This window comes from Lissotriton vulgaris, chromosome 2_1 (genome assembly GCF_964263255.1).
Source record: "Lissotriton vulgaris chromosome 2_1, aLisVul1.2, whole genome shotgun sequence".
Taxonomy (NCBI): domain Eukaryota; kingdom Metazoa; phylum Chordata; class Amphibia; order Caudata; family Salamandridae; genus Lissotriton; species Lissotriton vulgaris.
The window spans coordinates 716,990,265-717,009,186 of NC_141687.1; the positions used below are offsets into that span (position 1 = coordinate 716,990,265).

General features: G+C 37.8%; 1 protein-coding gene across 8 annotated transcripts in view; it reads right to left on the reverse strand.

The window, feature by feature from the left end:
- SCUBE2 (signal peptide, CUB domain and EGF like domain containing 2) overlaps nucleotides 1-18,922 on the reverse strand; it is a 669,241-nt gene that overhangs the window by 262,339 nt on the left and 387,980 nt on the right. For 6 of the 8 annotated variants that reach the window (XM_086955987.1, XM_086955986.1, XM_086955985.1 and 3 more), the window contains exon 7: nucleotides 6,302-6,391. The exons of the other annotated variants lie outside the window; for them this stretch is intronic. In XM_086955987.1, the coding sequence (XP_086812113.1) occupies nucleotides 6,302-6,391 (90 nt within the window). The remainder of the gene's footprint in view (nucleotides 1-6,301; nucleotides 6,392-18,922) is intronic. 8 annotated transcript variants of the gene reach the window in all.

Sequence of the window (18,922 nt, forward strand, 5' to 3'; positions counted from 1 at the left end):
TATTAAGTGTTGTTTGCAGTAACTAGGAAATATCCATGTGTTGTGTATTGTACAATAAACCAGACAGTTTATTTGATCAATTCAAAAGCAAAAAGCAGTTCTAGTTTTGAGTCATATCAAAAGACATATATTAAGCAAGAAGCAAGAATTTGTAATTGAGCTCTACGGTTTTCTCTATACAGGGACACTGTAACATGCAAGTGCTGGAGATTTTAAGGTAAAGAAAGAATTATAGAATTTTAACTGACAAAGGTAGTTAAACCAAATGGAATGTCTCAAAGTAATATGCTTACAAAACGAATGATTCTTTATTTCTAGAAGAACATTTAGGTAAAAGAAGCTTTAACCAATGTAGTTTAACATGTTTTGAATAACATCCTATGTCAGTTTGTGGGAGGGCTACGGCAACCAGGCTTTAAACAACCCAAATAAAGTGAACACCTTTCCCAACAGCATCATGAATGACAGTATCCCTGGGGCTAGCCAAACTCTGCAGATTGTGGGCTAAAAGATTCATGAATCCATGTTGATTGCTCTTAGGATGCATAAACAACTGAGAATGACACACAAAGAGAGAAGTTTTGAAACTTGCAATATATAAGATATATGATGTTCTAAAAGTGGTTAAAGAATAAGAAGAGGTGTATGGGATGGGAAGATAAATGTTATCATGCACAAAGCCATACATCCTCTAAAGCCAGCAGAAATTGTATAGCATCAGCTGGAGCTGTGCGTCTATAAGGCGACAACTTCAGAACAATAATTTATTGCGCAATCCATATGTCCTATATGGATATTACAAGCATATATAGCTGTAGACAATAAATCATGAAGGGGGACAACATTTTCAGACAGGTAAAGGAAATAAAACAATAAAAATGCAGTCAATTTACACAAGGGTAATCTAATGCTGTATACTATTCCCGTCTGAGGAGATATATTTACATTTCTGGCTATTTCTGTGCCAAGATCCTACTTATCTACCAGACTTTCTATTTGCTTCTCAATGACCCCCCCCCCCCCGTATCCACCCCCTCCAAAGGTAGGACTTTGCGGTTGTTAATGAATGAACTTTCCATTGAATCCATGATTAACACAGCTTTCCTGCTTTTGTAGAAGACTGGCCTAATTTAGTCTGTGCTGGCCAATACAGGTAAAGGTAATGTAATTCATTCAGTAAAATAGGAGTTTATTAACAGTGTTACTATATAACTAGTAGCATTCTCATTCAACAATAATATATGAAAAAATGTCAACTGAAAATGTTATTAAAAGATATTACAGAAATATATTTGTGCAAGTTATGCTGTATTTACATGTCAACAATGTCTTACTTTCATCAGGTAAAGTCATGATCGTTCTTAAAGGAAAAGGCCATCTATGGAATTAAATTGTCATACTGGTTGGGGCATTCTAATAAATCTTGAAATATATTTTCAAATGCCTCCCTTACAAAGGCAGCACAAACAGTACTCATGAGCGATCTTCTGCCATACCTTATTCACCGAAAGCTGCTTAAATCTTAATGAGATGAATTCTCCATGTTTTTGAGAAGACGTAAGGCCAGAAAAATATCTTGGAGTCAAATAGCGAATAAATACTTTAGAAACATTCTAGTTAGCGGATTGTTTAGATATTTTGATTTTAACTTTAATTTAAATTAAGGTTGGCTTTAAACAACATTTTAATTTTTTACAACTGTTCTAGAAGGACGTGCAAAGCAAATCTCGGTCATCCACAGACATCTTGACTAAATAAAGTAACCCACTTTCACACCAAAAACATTCATAAAGGCTTCCTCCTTTGTCTACCTCCAAATTATTATCTTAGAAAGGCTTAATGCAGAAATGAATACATGTTAGTGTTTTTTTTAAACAACCTTACTTTTGTCCAGACCAACAACTGACAAAAGTCACACTGGCCCACACGTTTTAACTAACTCATCTCCTGTAATGAGTTTAAAGTTTATATTTAATGTGATAGAAGAGCAAAGGGAGACTCAGAAAATTGGCTTTTGGGTTCAAATCAATATGAATAATGAACAAGAAGTAATAGAATTCCATTTAAAATAAAAGTGCTTGCCAATAAGCTCTACTCAAAGTGCAGCACAAAGCACTGTCCAAAGGCATTCAACCACAATGAATAAGACATTTGACACATTTGTGTTCAAATTAGTCGGATTAATAACCAATAAGTATTAGAATTCCATATAAAATACCAGGACATATCAATAATATCTACTGAAAGTGTAGCACAAAGCACTGCCTACAGGCAATCAACCACCTCCATTAAGAAAATTAACCATGTAGTTAACTCACTCCTGAAACAGTTAAGTCACTGGCCTATAATAAATGTGGACACTAACCTTTATCCAAAATTGTAACTATATCTGCTAAAGTTTTTGCACTTCATTATTGCACCGATGTTTAAATGTTTGTATGTGATTTTTGAGCTATTTTATGTAATTCTTTTTTTTATAAATAAAACTAATTATTGATGCCAGAGTTCAAAGCAAAAGTAATTCTATCAAAATAGTTCATAAAATGTATGCATGATTTACACCATTTCATCAAATGACCAGGGACAAACTTAAAAGTCTTTACAGCAACCGGATGATGTGGTTTCATTAAATGAAATATAATAATTCAACAGTTAAGGAAAGGGGTAAAACATGTTTTATGGCTTTTGTGTCAACTAGAACAATATGCAGAATTACATGTAGATTATAGATGACTGATAAGAAGTTAAGGGACAATATCAGTTACATTATCACATGTACCGTATGCAAATTTAAATCTACCACACCACTAGAAATACATGCACAGCAAATGGCTCATCTCTAACAGCGGCCGATGATATACAATAAAATATATATATATATATATATATATATATATATTCACACACATTTGTTTGTACTTCTACATGTGTCGCCAACCTATTAACTATCCCCTAAAATAAAGTGAGTGAAATACACCAGACTCAAACAAAAATATCATACAATGGTAACAATCATTTGGCGTGACTTGAAACTATAAGGCACATATTTCTTTAAAGTTACTCACGAAGCAAAGGAACATAAGACTACAAACATTAAATCTGAAGTTTCACTCAGTCAAAATGTTTCAGACTCATTATCAGAGAAGGTACTTATTTAAGGTAGGCGAATATTGTATTCATTTTGGTAGTTAAACCACAATTATATAACATGGGAATTCTTTACACAGAAAATATTTCATATTCGGTAAATAAACTCAAACTTGAGGCACTACCATCATTACATTCAACCACTACACCTAGTCCCACCTGGACTGTTCAACAAGATCTTGAACAATTTTATCCTTTAGCCAGTCTACAAATCTTCAACTTGGGTACAATATCATTTAGAATCAAAAATGGCATTGAATCGTAGAACGTTTTAAGAACTTGGAGGTTGGGTTTTTTGCTCATATACATTCAACTAGATAAACATTACAATATTGCTGTCAGACTAATAAGCTGCCTGCTCCTTCTTTAAAAAAAAACATTTTTATGAATATGGAACTACAATTGGTATCAAGGAGAAATCCCAGAGATAATCCGCCATATGGATCAGAAAATGAGCAGTCTGATATTTTCTCACATAGGCCTTAAATAGACTCTCAAAAACATGCAAGCAGAGCAACAGGAAAGGGAAACATACATGGTAAGAATAATAGACAAAGCGCCAGATGATGACAACCTAAAACACTTTGACTAGATAGGAGGCATCATCCGAGCTCCTCACTTTCAGAAGATGAGCATTCAACAAAGGATCACTTAAACTACCTATAACTGGGTGCCTCTTCTGTGGTAACATAATTTTCCAGTACTGTGATCTTTGGTACCTTTACAGGTATTTACATTATATAATTAAAGTTTCTATATATCATTGCAAATGTAGATTTTGGGGAGAATTTGATGTGATTTAGAATCTATATTTAGTTCCACCTTTGTCAGTCAATGCACTAGTCTACAAATACAAGACTATATAGACATAAAATTGCCACTTAGTAATAAAGATGGCACTACATAGATAACCATTGCACCTAAACGGTTGTGCTTAAATGATTGTTGAGGCACAATAGTAATCCTAAGCATCCTTGGTTCACCTTGGTAGAATATTGAAGTGCCAAATCTGTACAGGATGGCATTAAAACCAAGGCTGCTAAGGCAGAAATAATAACTTTAAAAGAAATAGCATTACCTTTAAAAGGTGCTATCATAAATATAACAGAGAAAGATAAAACATCGCCTAGCCATAACTCTTCCTAAGATAATTCCTTAAACAGGATATCTGTCAAAAAGATGGGCCCTTTCTGAAATAGATCCCCACTCACCGTCCACCAGAGCTAAAGTCTCTATACATTTTACAACTATTGAGACAGTAAATGAACTCTCTCTCATGGATCTAGCCAAAAACGTAGAGTTGGATCATAATTAAAATGGGAAAGCAGGGATAAAAAAAACTTCTGTGTTACATTGCACAACAGATTCCCAGACAGAGGAGATATATCGGTCATGTCAAAGATGTTGGAGATTTGGAGTGCCTTCTCAGGCTATATCAAATGTCTCATAAAAAAATGACAAGTCCTACATGGCAAGACCATGTTTAACCATTAACTATCTCATTAAAAATACAAAAGGTTTCAGGAAAACTAGAGTTGATGACTTTCAATTGTCGCGGACAGGTCCATTTCTCTTCATATGCCCATTTTTGTCTTGTTTCCATACCTTTCCGTTAGTAGGTCCAAGTCGCCTTTGAACAGCGGTTAGCCCTTTTTCTTTATCTGTTTTTTCTCTTGTACTGTGAGATGGTGTCACTATTGCATTCGTGGGTGCATGTCTTATTTGTTCAGCTACTATTTTCACCGCCATCTCCAGACCTTTAAAGTTGCATTAGGGTTGTATCTTGTGGTTGCAAATAGACCAATATAATTTTTTTGCATTTTTTATGTAGGGGTGCAACTATTGGTCTTGTGATGCCTGCTACAATCAATAAAGTTTGACATTATAAAGCCTACAGCATGAACGCAATGACAACTACCTATTAGATTGAAACTCATTGTAATCACAGGCAATCAGATAATACAAACGGTATGCAAACAAATAAAAGACATCCTTCTTCTATATGTAGAAGGGGTATTGCATATCAAACAAAAGGTGAATTACCGTATAAATTCATCAAAGTGCACATTCAGGGACTAGAGCACTACTATATTTTAATTCTATATGTTTGGTGGTAGCTTATTTTTTAATAATGCAAGGGAATTTAGACCGACTCAAATCCCTCAAGTCAACCTTCTCCAATATTCTTCATGACAGATTTTTACACAACGCTGCATACCCAAAACCTTTGTCATTTATTGCCTTGCACCCTTCCACATGTCTGTGGAACCTGAAAAGAAATCCTTTCGCTCTTCCAACAGGGACTGAAGTGGGAAGAGGACACAAGCAACAGATCCACCCTCATCTGTATGCCACCAGCAAAGGAACATGCACACATATGAACTCCTACCATGAAACCACAACTGATTAAGACGTTATTGGTCTCAGAGTAAAAGGATGTGTAAATCATGCCAGGATTTGATCTAACAACTAAATAAGCAGAGGTAGATATATGACTCAGGTTAGATAACTAGAGGAGGGCTATAAGATTAACCCAAAAACACAGGACCGACGTGAAATGTGACAATGAGCCATGTGTTGTATGTAAGGCTGGACCCACAAGTAGGCTATGGAGGGATATGAGCTGCCGATTTGGAGAAAACCCAATAAAGAAAGTTTAAAAAAAGTAGGCTATGGTGGCAGGTTGTGTAGTTCGTCATATCCATTGTTATTGTGAATACACAGGAGGCAGTTTTCGTTAGACCGGATAATGAACAAGGAAATGAAAAAAAATTACAAAACGTAAATCCTCTTTGGGAACCTGGTTACGGTCAATAGATAATCATAGACTCCAGGCCACAAAAGCTTTGTAAGCAAGACAGTGACCTCTGACTTTTATAGACTAGTGTCCAATACATCACTCCAAATCCTTCTCTTCCAAGGTAATTATAGAAAGGTTGTACTCTGGTTGGGCTCATAATTGAATACAAATACTCAGCAATAACTATGATGCAAAAAGTGAATGAACATATCAAGGATGATTCTCCATATAGGCTCCCCAAAGATGTGCCCTTTCACAAAACCACACCAAATGCTGTTCCTTAAACATTGCAAAAAACATACATAGCCAAAAATATTAAGAAACAACAAACTTCAACAAGATTGACTTGTTTACCCATCAGTAGTCTCCGTTTCACTCGCTTGTCCACATCCGCACCTGACGTGGCATTGTTCTCAGAGTTCTCAATGACCATTTCATCTTTCTCTGCAATATAGTGAAGACAAAAATAAAACTTCTCAAACTGAAGGTGGTTGTGTTTGTTGATGCATTCTGTCTCCACAGATCTAACAGAATTGAGGAATATAAATCAAAAAGCCTGTAAAAGGAAAATATTATATTCATTAGCCTTGCAAGCTATAAACGTTTACAAAGATTTACCACTGACTTACTCAGAAGTGTCCAGCATTGACCCATGGGCTTGATTAATGTCAGATTTTCAGGAGACCAACATGTGATAACTGTATGTACTATTAATCTAAATGGAAACACTTTTCATATTTATATAATTTTCATATTTACTTGTGAGCAAGAAAATCTCCCATGAATCTGGCACTAGTAGACCAACATTGGACAACTCATGACTAAGGCAAAGTTATCATTCAATTGTTCGTTGACTGAAATTATTCAAGAGTGCCACTTAAGTTTATAGTTTTTATAACAGATTAACAAGAATTGCATTTCAAAAATTGTTTTTCTGGTCAAACAATTTAACAGCCCAACTGCAGTTAATGTGTGCACTATCCGCGGTCCCCTGAAGATTGTCAATAAATGTCTTGTGTGGGTGAAAGCTTCTATACATATTCTTTAATATCATATTTAATGTGATAAGAATGTATTTAATGTCATAGGAAATGTGAAAGTTGAACTTAAGTAGTGGTGGTTAAACCATTTTCCCATCTGCAGGTTACAAAATGCCACCAGCAGGAGTAGTTTCCTGTATTTCATCCTCGTAATCACTAGTAGGGCATCAATGGGGCTATCAGTGACTTGGCCTTCAAGGCTCACTGAGAAATCACTTTTTGAAGAATGACTAGAGACCAGGCAGAGGAGATCTGAAGGAAAGTTATAGAGACTTAGATAAAAGATATTTTTTGCAAGGATCACCCAGCACAGAAACGCTCGTACACTAGACCAGTAAACAAGAAAGAGCAACGGTCTCAGGGACTCGAAGAAAAGTATTGAGCATGCCAGGAGGGATGGACAAAAGGGTAAAATGAGGAAGGCCAATCTGATCTTGCAGTCAGCAACCAACCAAGTGACTTGACTCACACCCTCTAGTGCAGAGTGATAGTCTGGCTAAGCCTTGTTTCAGCTGTGCTCTAGAGGAATAAGAAATACATTTCATTTTGAATATAAATTACAAAAATCACTCTACAATTCAGGAAAAATGGGAAAGCCTGTGTTTAAATGAATTCATGAAGACGTACTGTATTATTATGAAAAAGTTGGATCAGGGGTTAAAGGCTTATTTGTAATTGAATTCACGTATTCACCATTTTGAGCCTAGCACAATCTATATTATTGTCTATTTTATGTTAATTTTGTGTGATAATAACAGAAGCTTTGCTTCTATATATAGTGGATCATGTATATTTGTTGGATGTTTTCATAATAAATACTTTACCTGTACAAATCAATCCCCAGAACCGCTGTTCTTATAAAGCTCAAATTAGCACCATTAATCAACTTTTTGGTTTGAGCTATTGGGTCAACTTTTACCCATTGGAGTCTCCAACCACTATCAGGAACTGTTCTCCACTAGGAGACTGACTATGGTTATAGCAGATGTCACAAACTAGTGCTCCAAAAGTCAAGAGTAACGGGCTGTGGTCACTCTTGAGATGGGTTCTAATTTCAAAGGATTATTAACAATTCGAAACATTTGGATAGACTAAAATATGGTCAATAGTGAAAGGTACACCCTTGGCAACAAAAATAGGGCAGGCAGGCATATGCAGAGGCAAATGTCCCAAAGAAGTTATAAAATTAATATGCACTGAAGAAATCAATCAAAAACCTCCCCTGATGGTCAATCTGCTATAAAGGACTTAGAGTGGTCAGCATAGATCTCTAGCTCACAAGAGCTAATCTCAGTATTACAAATCCCTGTTAAGGATTACAGACATCGAAGACCTACTTTCCAGGTTACATTTATTGATCTATGATTTTTTTTTAACTTGACAATTCAGTAAGATGAGGAAAGGGAATCTTACCAAATGAATTCTTATATAAATCGGCTAGAGAACCAGACAGCAATCTGCGAAGCCAAGTTGTAATGCCGAGAAATTGGAGGACTTCAATGGCCAAAATACGTGACCGCGCAGGGGAGAATCAATTAGATAAGTAAAATTATAACACCTCCTGAGTAGCCCTGCTGACACTGTATAGCAGCACATAACTGACAACCATCCAAGTAAAACTCACTCGCCCCCACACCATGTTTGATGCAGTGGAACAATGTAGTAATGACCGACGATCTCTAGCCACCTCAAATCTTGTAGCCTTAACACCAGACTAGTAAAGTTCCAAGAAAGCATTTTTAATTTGAAAAAAAAATTCTGAGATTGCTCCTTAATTCCCTGGCTGCTGCTTATCTTATCAGAAGGGGAATCAGCCTTAGGGCCTCGAGTAACTGTACACATCCAAAGTGTACAATGACCCAAACGTACTATGAGCTGGGACACCCTACAAGCTAATTTTAGATCGTTGGGGGTGTTTCAAAGCTATACATGAATACCCAGAACCTATTATACCATGGGGTTCACTGGGATGATCATATTCGCTCTTTAAAAACATAAGTAGTAATTTATACATCCTTTGTGATATATGCCCCTATTTCACCCCCTCCATCAACGAGTCAGTTTGGTGGTAAGCCCCTTTAAAAAAGCCTAAAGGTAAGATGAAAATGCTATTAAGGTGAGGAAAAATAGCTGCAATGTGCAATGCTAACTTCAAAGAATGAGAATAGTTCTTCCCAGTTGCACAACTTCTTTTGGGTTCCCATTCTCAATATTACTCCTCTCAGCCCCCAATCCATGAACTATTGAGTCAGGAGATGAAGAGGGGAAAAATGGTGCCAATAACGTTAGGAGAAGGTGTACAATCTGTCTGAGCAACACAGTGACAATTGTTCAAAGCATGACAATGCCCTACAGAAGACTAAAGAATTGGTCCTTGACATACAATAAAGTATTTAAAATGGTCTCCAGATAGAGTGAAAAATAGTATAATCAATATAGGGCATTCCCAGTAAGAGATTGCAAGCCAGCTGCAGGGGTCTGCGTAGGATATCCATAGCTTGGTATAATGCAAAGAGTGTTATCTGGAATGCAGAGTAGCAGAAATATCCTGCCTTGGAGCTTACATATGTTTGGTAGCAGGTAGATGAACCTCAATGTTCCGTTGGGTGCAATTTCGGCATTATGTCCCACCGTCTCTGCCCTCTCGAGAAACTCTTAAATAGCGTCTACAGTGGATTTAACTTTCTTACCAGGAGTAGTAGTCCTCTATGTAATGGAAGTTTCCCCCTTCAGCATGACTCAAGTGGAACAGCCCGTGAGTAGCATACATATATATCAGGGGCACAATCAATCAATATTTGGATACCTTATTGCTCCCAAATGAATATATGTACTAATAGTGCCTGGGACTTGGCCATACTATACATGTCATCATAACTACAGGTCTTATGAATTTGTATGCAGGTGAATTGATGATCACAGTATATGTTATCAGAATGATTTATTGCAGATTGACTAGGCACCGGTTCGGATTAAGTGGAGATCGCCTCAGTAGCACATGTTGTACACCCAAGTTTTCCAGGTCACATAAGAGGGTGTGCTTTTTGCAGGATTGGCTTAGTGAAGAAAATCAATCGGCAGTTTTGGTGACCCAAAATATCTCTTAAGAGGAGGCCTTTTGATCCATATAGGCTTCCTTCTAAGTTTCTAAATTATAAATATTTATAATCCTGATTTATTTTATAGCACTGCTCCAACATGGCCTCTTGAATCTAAAGCAAACTTAGTATTCAATTAAAAAGTAGCTTAGTTATGTGCTAATGTCCGCATGATTTAAGGCCTCTGTGCAATACCCTCCAAAAGGGTCTTTCGAGAAAGTAAGGAGTTTGAATGAGTCTGCATTGTTGATGAAGGGCTGCATTTTTTACCAGAAAATTTGTCTCCTATGTACATGTAATTTCAGATAATGTTCTATGATGTGGGAATATTTATGGTGATTAACTAAAAAAGAAAAATAATCTGCTGGGTTGCCACGTAGGGAGTCACACATTTATCTTTGAATGCTTCTTCCTTTTTCCCTTGACATCTCACCTGGATTAAATTCCATTCACAGTGTTGTGACAGGATACAGAATGTGGTGTACAACAACCAAGGATATCACTGATTGGTCTCAGCGGCCATTCAAAACTGTACAATTTACAGGGCCCAACTCCTCCTCTGGAGGTTAGTAAAATAATCCCAGATAACATTAACACTTATTTTAAGTACTTTAATTTACCTGCAGTAATCTACGTAGCAATATAGGTTTAAATATAAATTCCCCATTCTATTACAGACAGCTTGGATTCCTGGGGTAATTCTGCATTCCAAAATTACCAATACCCGGGCCTTGGGTAATTTTGGGTACACCATTACACATGCCCTGAACTCTGGAGGAAGGTCTAAATTTCTTACTCCTCTCTCAGATAAAACAATAGCTTAATTTTATTAGAAGATCACTTAAGATTCACAAACAAATGAGAAAGGGACTGGGCCTGAGACTCATCAAAAGAAAAGTGTGCACTTTGGGTACTCACAGAAGATGGAACCAATTAAAAAATTAGAGAATTTTCAAAAATAGGAATACTCTAGCAGGTTTTAACCTCAGATCATCCAGGAGACATACTGGACCGAATCAGTGAGGCATAGATATCTCAGAATTACCCTAGCCCGAAGAACAGGGAGAAAGTTTTTTTCTATTTGGGTTCTTGGAGTCCTTTTATAAAGAAATAATAGTAAAGCTTCACATAAATCTCAGCACATGAAAATTATGCCTCTAGACCATCCTGAGGAACCATGGCTAATTGATAACAGAGATCTCTTTAAATCTTGCAATTAATCTTTGCGGTTGTGGGAAAGCGTGGGTCTTCCTACATTTATATCTCAGACACATTCATTGGATTAAAATATCAGTGCTAGAGACAGTTTGTGCCTTCAACTTTTAAGCTAAAACCTTTGGTGTTAAGGGTTAAAAGTAGCCCCTTCAGTTTTCAAGTGTTGGCTGATAAAATGGAATACCAATCATAACATGTTACAGAAATGTGTCCACATACAGGCCATATAGTTCCATTGCTTAGGTTCCAATATGCTTTCTAATGTCATATCCATTTCTTTCAGGTGCTTACAATAGTGCCCCTCTTTGACTTATCAATCTAAAATTTGGCAAACTAGGGCCACTTATTTCAAGATATGGAATAGCAATTACTTAATTGTGATTTTCGTAGGGGCTCGAAAATCGACCGAACTTATTAATATTTATGAGGTAGTTCACAATTTGAGACCCCCTAGACATAGCTAAAATCACGGGGATGGTGGCTTGCTGGGGTCAGCAGACCACCATCTCTATGGTTGCCTGTAAATAAAGTAAGTAAATCTTTCTTTATTCGATTTTCAAGTTAGATAAAAACCATAAAAGAATTTCAACAAGTATATGTAAATAAAGCAAAACGGGTTGTCTTTAAATAACAAAAATGAAAGTTTTCTTTTCATTTTTTATGAGCAGGCAGTGGTCCATGGCACTTCTGATTTGCGAATGGGTTACCACCAACTTGAAGTTGGTGGTAAATTGCGAATGTTTTGAATCCGTATTCATGGTCACAAAACATTCATACATACTGTTCCGATTTGGTGTTTGGAAGGGATGCCCTCAACAAGCCCCTTCCAAATGCTGAATGTCAAACCCATTTTGAGATTTGGTAACAAGTTACTGAATCGCAAAATAGGGTGAATTACATGTGTAAAGCATTTTTTTGCGTTCGCAAATTGGCTGAATCTGAGAACCAGACCATTTGCGAACCCAAAATATTTTTGACACATGTGCCCCCAGGTCATTTGATGCAATCAGTGAATTCAGCTGTTTGTGAGGTATGAGATGGTGTTCTTATGGGTTTCAATAAGGTTTTGTATGAATTTTTACTCAATAATTTTGGTCGTTTTTAGATTTCCATAAAAGTAATCTTAACATTACCTTACAGAGCACACATAATACGTGTATTTGAGAGTCACTGTTATAAATGTAATTGAATGGTCTTATTGAGGGACAACAGATATACCCAGTGCTCAAATTTCACAGAGAATGTGTGCAAGTCCGAAATCTCGAAGCTCATGCTTTCTCAGGGGGTAGAGCAAATAGCTCACATATATCCATTCAGGTGAGGTAAGATGTCTGTCAAATACCTAAAAGCTTGTCTGACACTAAACTACTGTGAGCTCCCTGGAGACAGCTATAAGACATTGAGAACCTACACAAGCATATGGTAAAGTGGCAAAAATGCTTGAGCTATGACTTGCCAGACAGCTGCATTCCTGCCAAAGCTATAATAAAGCTCTTCATGGCTAGCAGTACAGTGCTTTTACAAAATGCATATATTCCTGTAGAGTAGTTTCTAAATAAATTTTGATTGGCAAAAAAAACAATAGTTGCACTCAAACAACTAATGCACACTCAAGAGGAGTCAGGCACTCCCTCTATCCCTGACCCAACTCTTTACTACATAGTTTACACATAAAAACAAGTGTAGAACATTAGTAGTCAATCAATTTTTCAGTTTGAAGGCATGTAAAAATTTACATCAAATTACAAAATCTCGATTTCATTAGTTTATCCTTTATCTTGATTCTTGATCAATTACAGCTAGCAGGTTTCCCTCATTTGTTACTCTAATCACAGTCAACACTTGTCTCACCCTCAATAGCTGCAAGCACAGAATTATTCATTGCTAAAAAGAGGAGTATTTGAGAAATTAATTATTAAATCCAAGTAATATGCTTACTCAATCCCTTTCCCTATTGGTGATAATCTCCTAGTACATTACTTAACATATAAATCACATCCAATAGAGCAAACACGTACACCTGGATTTTAATATAGTGTGTTTCTGTCATAAGATCAGAAAACTGTATACACTTACAGTTTGAAATCGTAAGGTAGAAAACAAAGGAGAAAAGATGGCTTGTCTGCAAGAGAGGAGCTTCTGATTGGTAGCCAAGTATATTTACCTAATATAATTATGAATATGTTCAGTCTGTGTGGAGAAAGAAGCCATTAATCAAACGCGAGAGGTACGTTTGGCAAGGTTAAGTTGATCAGTACAGGCTTTTTATTTATGCCATAAGGTAAGGTTTAGCTTAGTTTTATCTTTAAGCCTCCCATGTAGCACAGTCCTGTTTTGGAGAAATACAGTACAGGGTTGATCAATAATGGTATTGATATAGGTAAATTGTAGTTTGACTCATTTATGGTGTACTCTTGTTAGTATTTACTTCCCATCATCAATAATGCACTGTCCTGTGTCAAAAGTCTGTTATTCTTCCTGGGAATCATTTTGTCTTGCTTCTGTCCATGATTAGTGTGTTGAACCAACACTTACAGGTGGTCCTATTTCTTTTAGGAAGCAGCATTGCTGCGGGAGTACTGGAGAACATAAATACGTCATCATGTTATCACATGTGAAGCTACTAACATATGCGCAATGTGGAATGTATGTTGAGAACAGTGAAGAATGGTTACAGTTTTGGGTAGGTTTTTTCATATTGTATCACAAAAAAGATAAGTGGAGGAATGCTTGCAATAAATCTAACCAGTAGGAATTGCTCCGGCTAGCATTCTAACAATCGGTTAGACTTAATGAAAGTTTTCCGCCCATCACCATTTGTGTGTTTGGTGTTAAACTCTAAGTGACCAAGGATATGGACAGATGTGGGTCCTTTGCTTACTGTGCCACTGGAACAAAGATGCACCTGTCTGAAGAATTTCAATTAGGCATCAACCGGTTTTAATGTTCTTGAGTTCACATTCAGAGAGGACTTGGTTTGGCAAGTTGGGCTGGACTATTCGAGCAGGACCAAGACTGAGTTACATAGGGCTAAGTTGATTCTGTGGTGGCATGGTGGGCAAAACAACAATTGATTGGAATGCTACCCCCCAGAGATTGCCAGTGGATATATGTGTGCTTTGTACACTTGTTTTTTGTTAAAGGACATCAATAATTATGTCACAAGATTCAAGAGAACTCTTTTTACCTTTTGAAACATCCCAGTGCTGTCCATGCGATTGATCAACTTACTTTCTTTTTTGCAAATCATTATTTTTCTGCGGTCACCTTGTGATGATTCTGCTGTTTGAACAATTTATATATAAAAAAAGGCAGAATGTATGTCCTAAGTAGTGTTCTGACAATGGTTTTCCTGCTAGAAATGTGTTTCTGTAACTGTGATGTTCCTGTATCCCTTGTTTAAATCGCTTTATAGTACTTCCAATATAATATTACGTAGATTATATGAGTATTTGTGTCACGTTAGATCTTTACGGAATATCCTTTATCTTTGTGCCTGAAAATATAAGTTCCTTTTTCTCTCGCAGTTTGCAAACTGGACAATTTTGGCACATCAGTAAACCAGGTGGACAAGGAATTCTTTTTTTTTCTTTGATCCAAATTTTTTGATTTGCATAATACATTTTTTAGATTCTTTGATCTTTTCTATCCTTGCTGGGGATTCTGCCGGATTGCTTTTTTTAGTGTTGATTTTTCTACCAACAAGTACTAATGTTTGTGTAATGACTTCCTGGTGTAGTGATGGCCTTCAGTATATACTGCGGCGTATCTGAGTGGCGTTTTAATCATGGTTCTGTGCTCTGCATTTATTTTCTAGTAACATGGTCCTGTACATTTTCCAGAGTATCTCAGCTGGGAAGTTAGTTTAGGTTTGTTGTAGTCTCTGTTAACAGTTCTATTAGTTGCATGGATTTGGATATATATTCCTGGTCATCACCGCAATTTCTTCTAATGCATATAAATTCTCCTTCTGTTCTTGACCGCAACCTTGTCATACAAGCTGTTTGCATGTAGGATTGAATTTACTGCTGTTGGTGTCCTTTGGATGACCGATTCAATTGTTTTCCTTTATGTATATGATTAGATCCAGGAACTTCATTCTTGATTTGGCATTATGTGTTTTTTTTTTTTTTTATTCGGGTCACCCCCCCCACCCTTTTTGTTGTACAGGGCAAATAAATTCATTCACAAATGAAATGCAAGAATATGGCAAAACATACAATACATAAATATAAAATATACAAAGAATACACAAAAATCAAGTAAAAGAGAAAAAGAACATTAGATAAGCAAAACTGCTACAAGCCCTAATCAGGACATTCTGCTTCTATATGTGCAAATTATCTCAATCACATTCATTTCATTTCGACACTACCCCGGATCCCCCTCCTTCCATCTTTGTATAGGTTCCCATATTTGAATTCCTAGTTTCTTGGTTTTTCTACCCCTCCTTGCATATATTGCTTTTTCGAGATTGTAAGCTGCTAATAATGTACCTAGCCATTAGTGGAATGTCGGTGGTAGACGGTCCAGCCATGCTGTGGCGATGCACAGCCTTAATACAGCCATGGCTACAAAGATAAAATATCCTTACTGAGTCTGACTACCGTTATCATCTACTCCAAGCAAAACAACTGCTGATGTTAAGTTAATCTCTATCCTTAATGATCGATTAAGGAATACCTCAATTTCATCTCGTCTTGCTTTTAAATGGTACATGTAGCAAACATGTGGACTAAGTCTGCCTCAGAACTATCACACCTGGGGCAGGTAATAACAGCTACCCCTCCCCATTGCGCTATCCTGGACGGCGTATGATACAGAAAATACAGTGTTATATAATGTTGCGCCTGGAGTGGTGCTGAACACAAAACTTTTTGCCCCAGTTCCAATGACCTACAGAAGAATTCCTTTTCTGTACCTATCTTCTGTACCCATTTGTCATCATACTTTTCCAGGTCACCTGTTTTATCTTCTATTAATTCAGCATAGAATCGCATAGAATCTTTTAATTGTACAATCTGTATCGTCCTGAATAATATCCAAGATGGAATTCATCCCATATCCCACCGGTCCTCCCTTTTTTGTCAACATAAAGCTTCTAATTTGCAAAAACTTTAAAAAATGGCTTGAATCTAAACCATATATTGCCTGAATGCCATTAAACTGTATCACCCCCTGAGATCCCATCATATCTCCCATTTTACTTATCCCATGTTTTCCCCATTCTGTAAACACAGCATCTGCAAATATATTGCCAGGGAGTGTAGCATTATTACTCAATCTAGTATACGCATTGTATCTACCTAGGCCAAATTGTTTCGCAAACGCCGTCCAGATCTTATGTGCGGCTATCACCGTTTTAAATTTAGTCCTTTTAAAATAACTGTGTTCAGTAAACTTCAGGAAGAGGTTCTGTGCATCTGCCCCTAACACCAATGCATAAATTGCTAAAGTTCCTGTCTCATCTTGTCCTTCCGTTTCTGCTCTTCCTAATAAACCAGTCATATATTGTAGGGACACTGCCCAGTAATACAATCTTAAATCAGGTAGGGCCCACCCGCCTCTCTCCCTACGGAGTGCCATAAATCTCAAAGCTCTTCGGGTCTTTCTGTGCGCCCACACAAATCGGTTTATCATATGTTCTAGTACCTTAAACCACTTCATCTCAAACAATAAAGGGATGGCCCTAAATAAATAAAGGAATTTCGGGAGGAGAATCATTTTAACTATGTTGGTTTGTCCGACTATTGAAAAGTGTATCTTATGAAGTCTGTCTAAATCCTTCTTAGCCTTATTTATTACTGGTGTTATGTTTGCCTCCACTAACGTATCCAGTTCTGCTGTTATTGTTACCCCTAGATATACTCCACTTTGCACCACCCGAAGATCTGAGCATTCTACTTTACTATTTTTAACCACATGCGCGCTGCTCTTATTGCGCTGGTATGCTGACTTTTTTTAAAACCCATTGTTCATGACGAGCTGGGCTCGTCATCAGTGTTTGAGGAGGCTACACCATGACGAGCCCAGCTCGTCATCAGCCTCGAAGGGGTTAATGATCTGGGTCTTCGAGGCATTCAAAGCATATCCGGAGACCTCTCCAAACCGTTGCGCTTCTGCCTCAACCAGTCTTATAGCTTCTGTGGGATTAGGGGTGATGACCGCCACGTCATCAGTGTAAGCCAGGATTTTTCACTGTCCCCTATGGGTGTCTAATGGACAGATATTGTCATTTAAGTCCATACGTCTTATATAAGGATCCATGTATAGAGCAAACAGAAGTGGGGAACATGGACACCCCTGCCGTGTTCCCTTCTTAATCTGAAATAGGAGCGTGTATCCTGCGTTTACCCGTATACGGGCAGTCAGAGCTATATATAATACTTGCAGTGCTTTCACAAATCCCCTCCCAAAACCAGCCCTCTTTAAAATGAACCACAAGAATTCCCAGGAGACCCGATCGAAAGCTTTCTCAGCATCTAATAGCATCACCGCCATCGGGTCTCCTGCAACTTCTGAGGCATCGAAAAGGGTAATAACCTTTCGAGTATGATGTGTGGTACCTCTCCCTGGTATAAAACCGTGCTGGTTAATACTCACTAGTGTATAAACTACTTTCGCCACTCTAAGTGCCAGAGCCTTAGAGTACATTTTTGTGTCTGCGTTCATTAAGGTTATTGGCCTACATGAGGCAGGTTCTTTAGATGGTTTGCCCTTTTTAGGGCTCAGCCTACGTCACCACTTCGTGAGAAGTGGGGCGGAGCTCCGAGCCGTCTTGTTACGGGGCTCAGAATAGTGAAGTAAAAATTCCTCAGTGCGCGAGAATTTTCCGTAGTTTATTTTGGCATCTGCATGCTAATTGGTCCTCGCAGTGCTGTGTTTCTAGTAGCCTTCACGCAATAGGCCATATGGATTTCAGTTTGTGCACTTCCTGCATATTCTGTGCGGTTACGCGCAGGGGAGTGCAATAAATTGTCAATTACGAGCTGTCAGGGTGCCGCGGTAATTAAACCCAGATGTTCTGGGAGCGTTCACCAGTCTGCAGTGAGTTTGGTGGGCACGCGTTTGTCTGCATCCTTTCATGTGTAAGTGTTGGCCTTTGAAGAGCTGGCTTGGTCGTGCGCCGACAATGAGACACATAGTCTTCATTACCCCACAAAGTATGTAAGTGCGTTTGCATTGGAGACAGTAACGTCCAGGTACGAAACGGAATTCTTTTCACTGGCTTATGAACAGTCCCACATTTTGCCGCATTCTCCTCATCTCATTAAAGGGGCTCATGTCTTGTTCAGCAACAAAACCAAACCTCCGAGAGCAGGAATGTGTTTCTGCATGGAGGGTCCGAGCAGCCGAGTTGCAATAGTTGTGCTTGTGTGTCTAACCTTGGGCCTCATGACAAGTAGGTTGATTTTAGGTGCAGGGATACACAGGCACTGCTCACACACACACACAGACAATGTTGACACACATGGACACTGCTCACACACACGGACACTGCTCACACACACAGGCACTTCTCACACACACAGGCACTTCTCACACACACAGGCACTTCTCACACACACAGGCACTTCTCACACACACAGGCACTTCTCACACACACAGGCACTGCTCACACA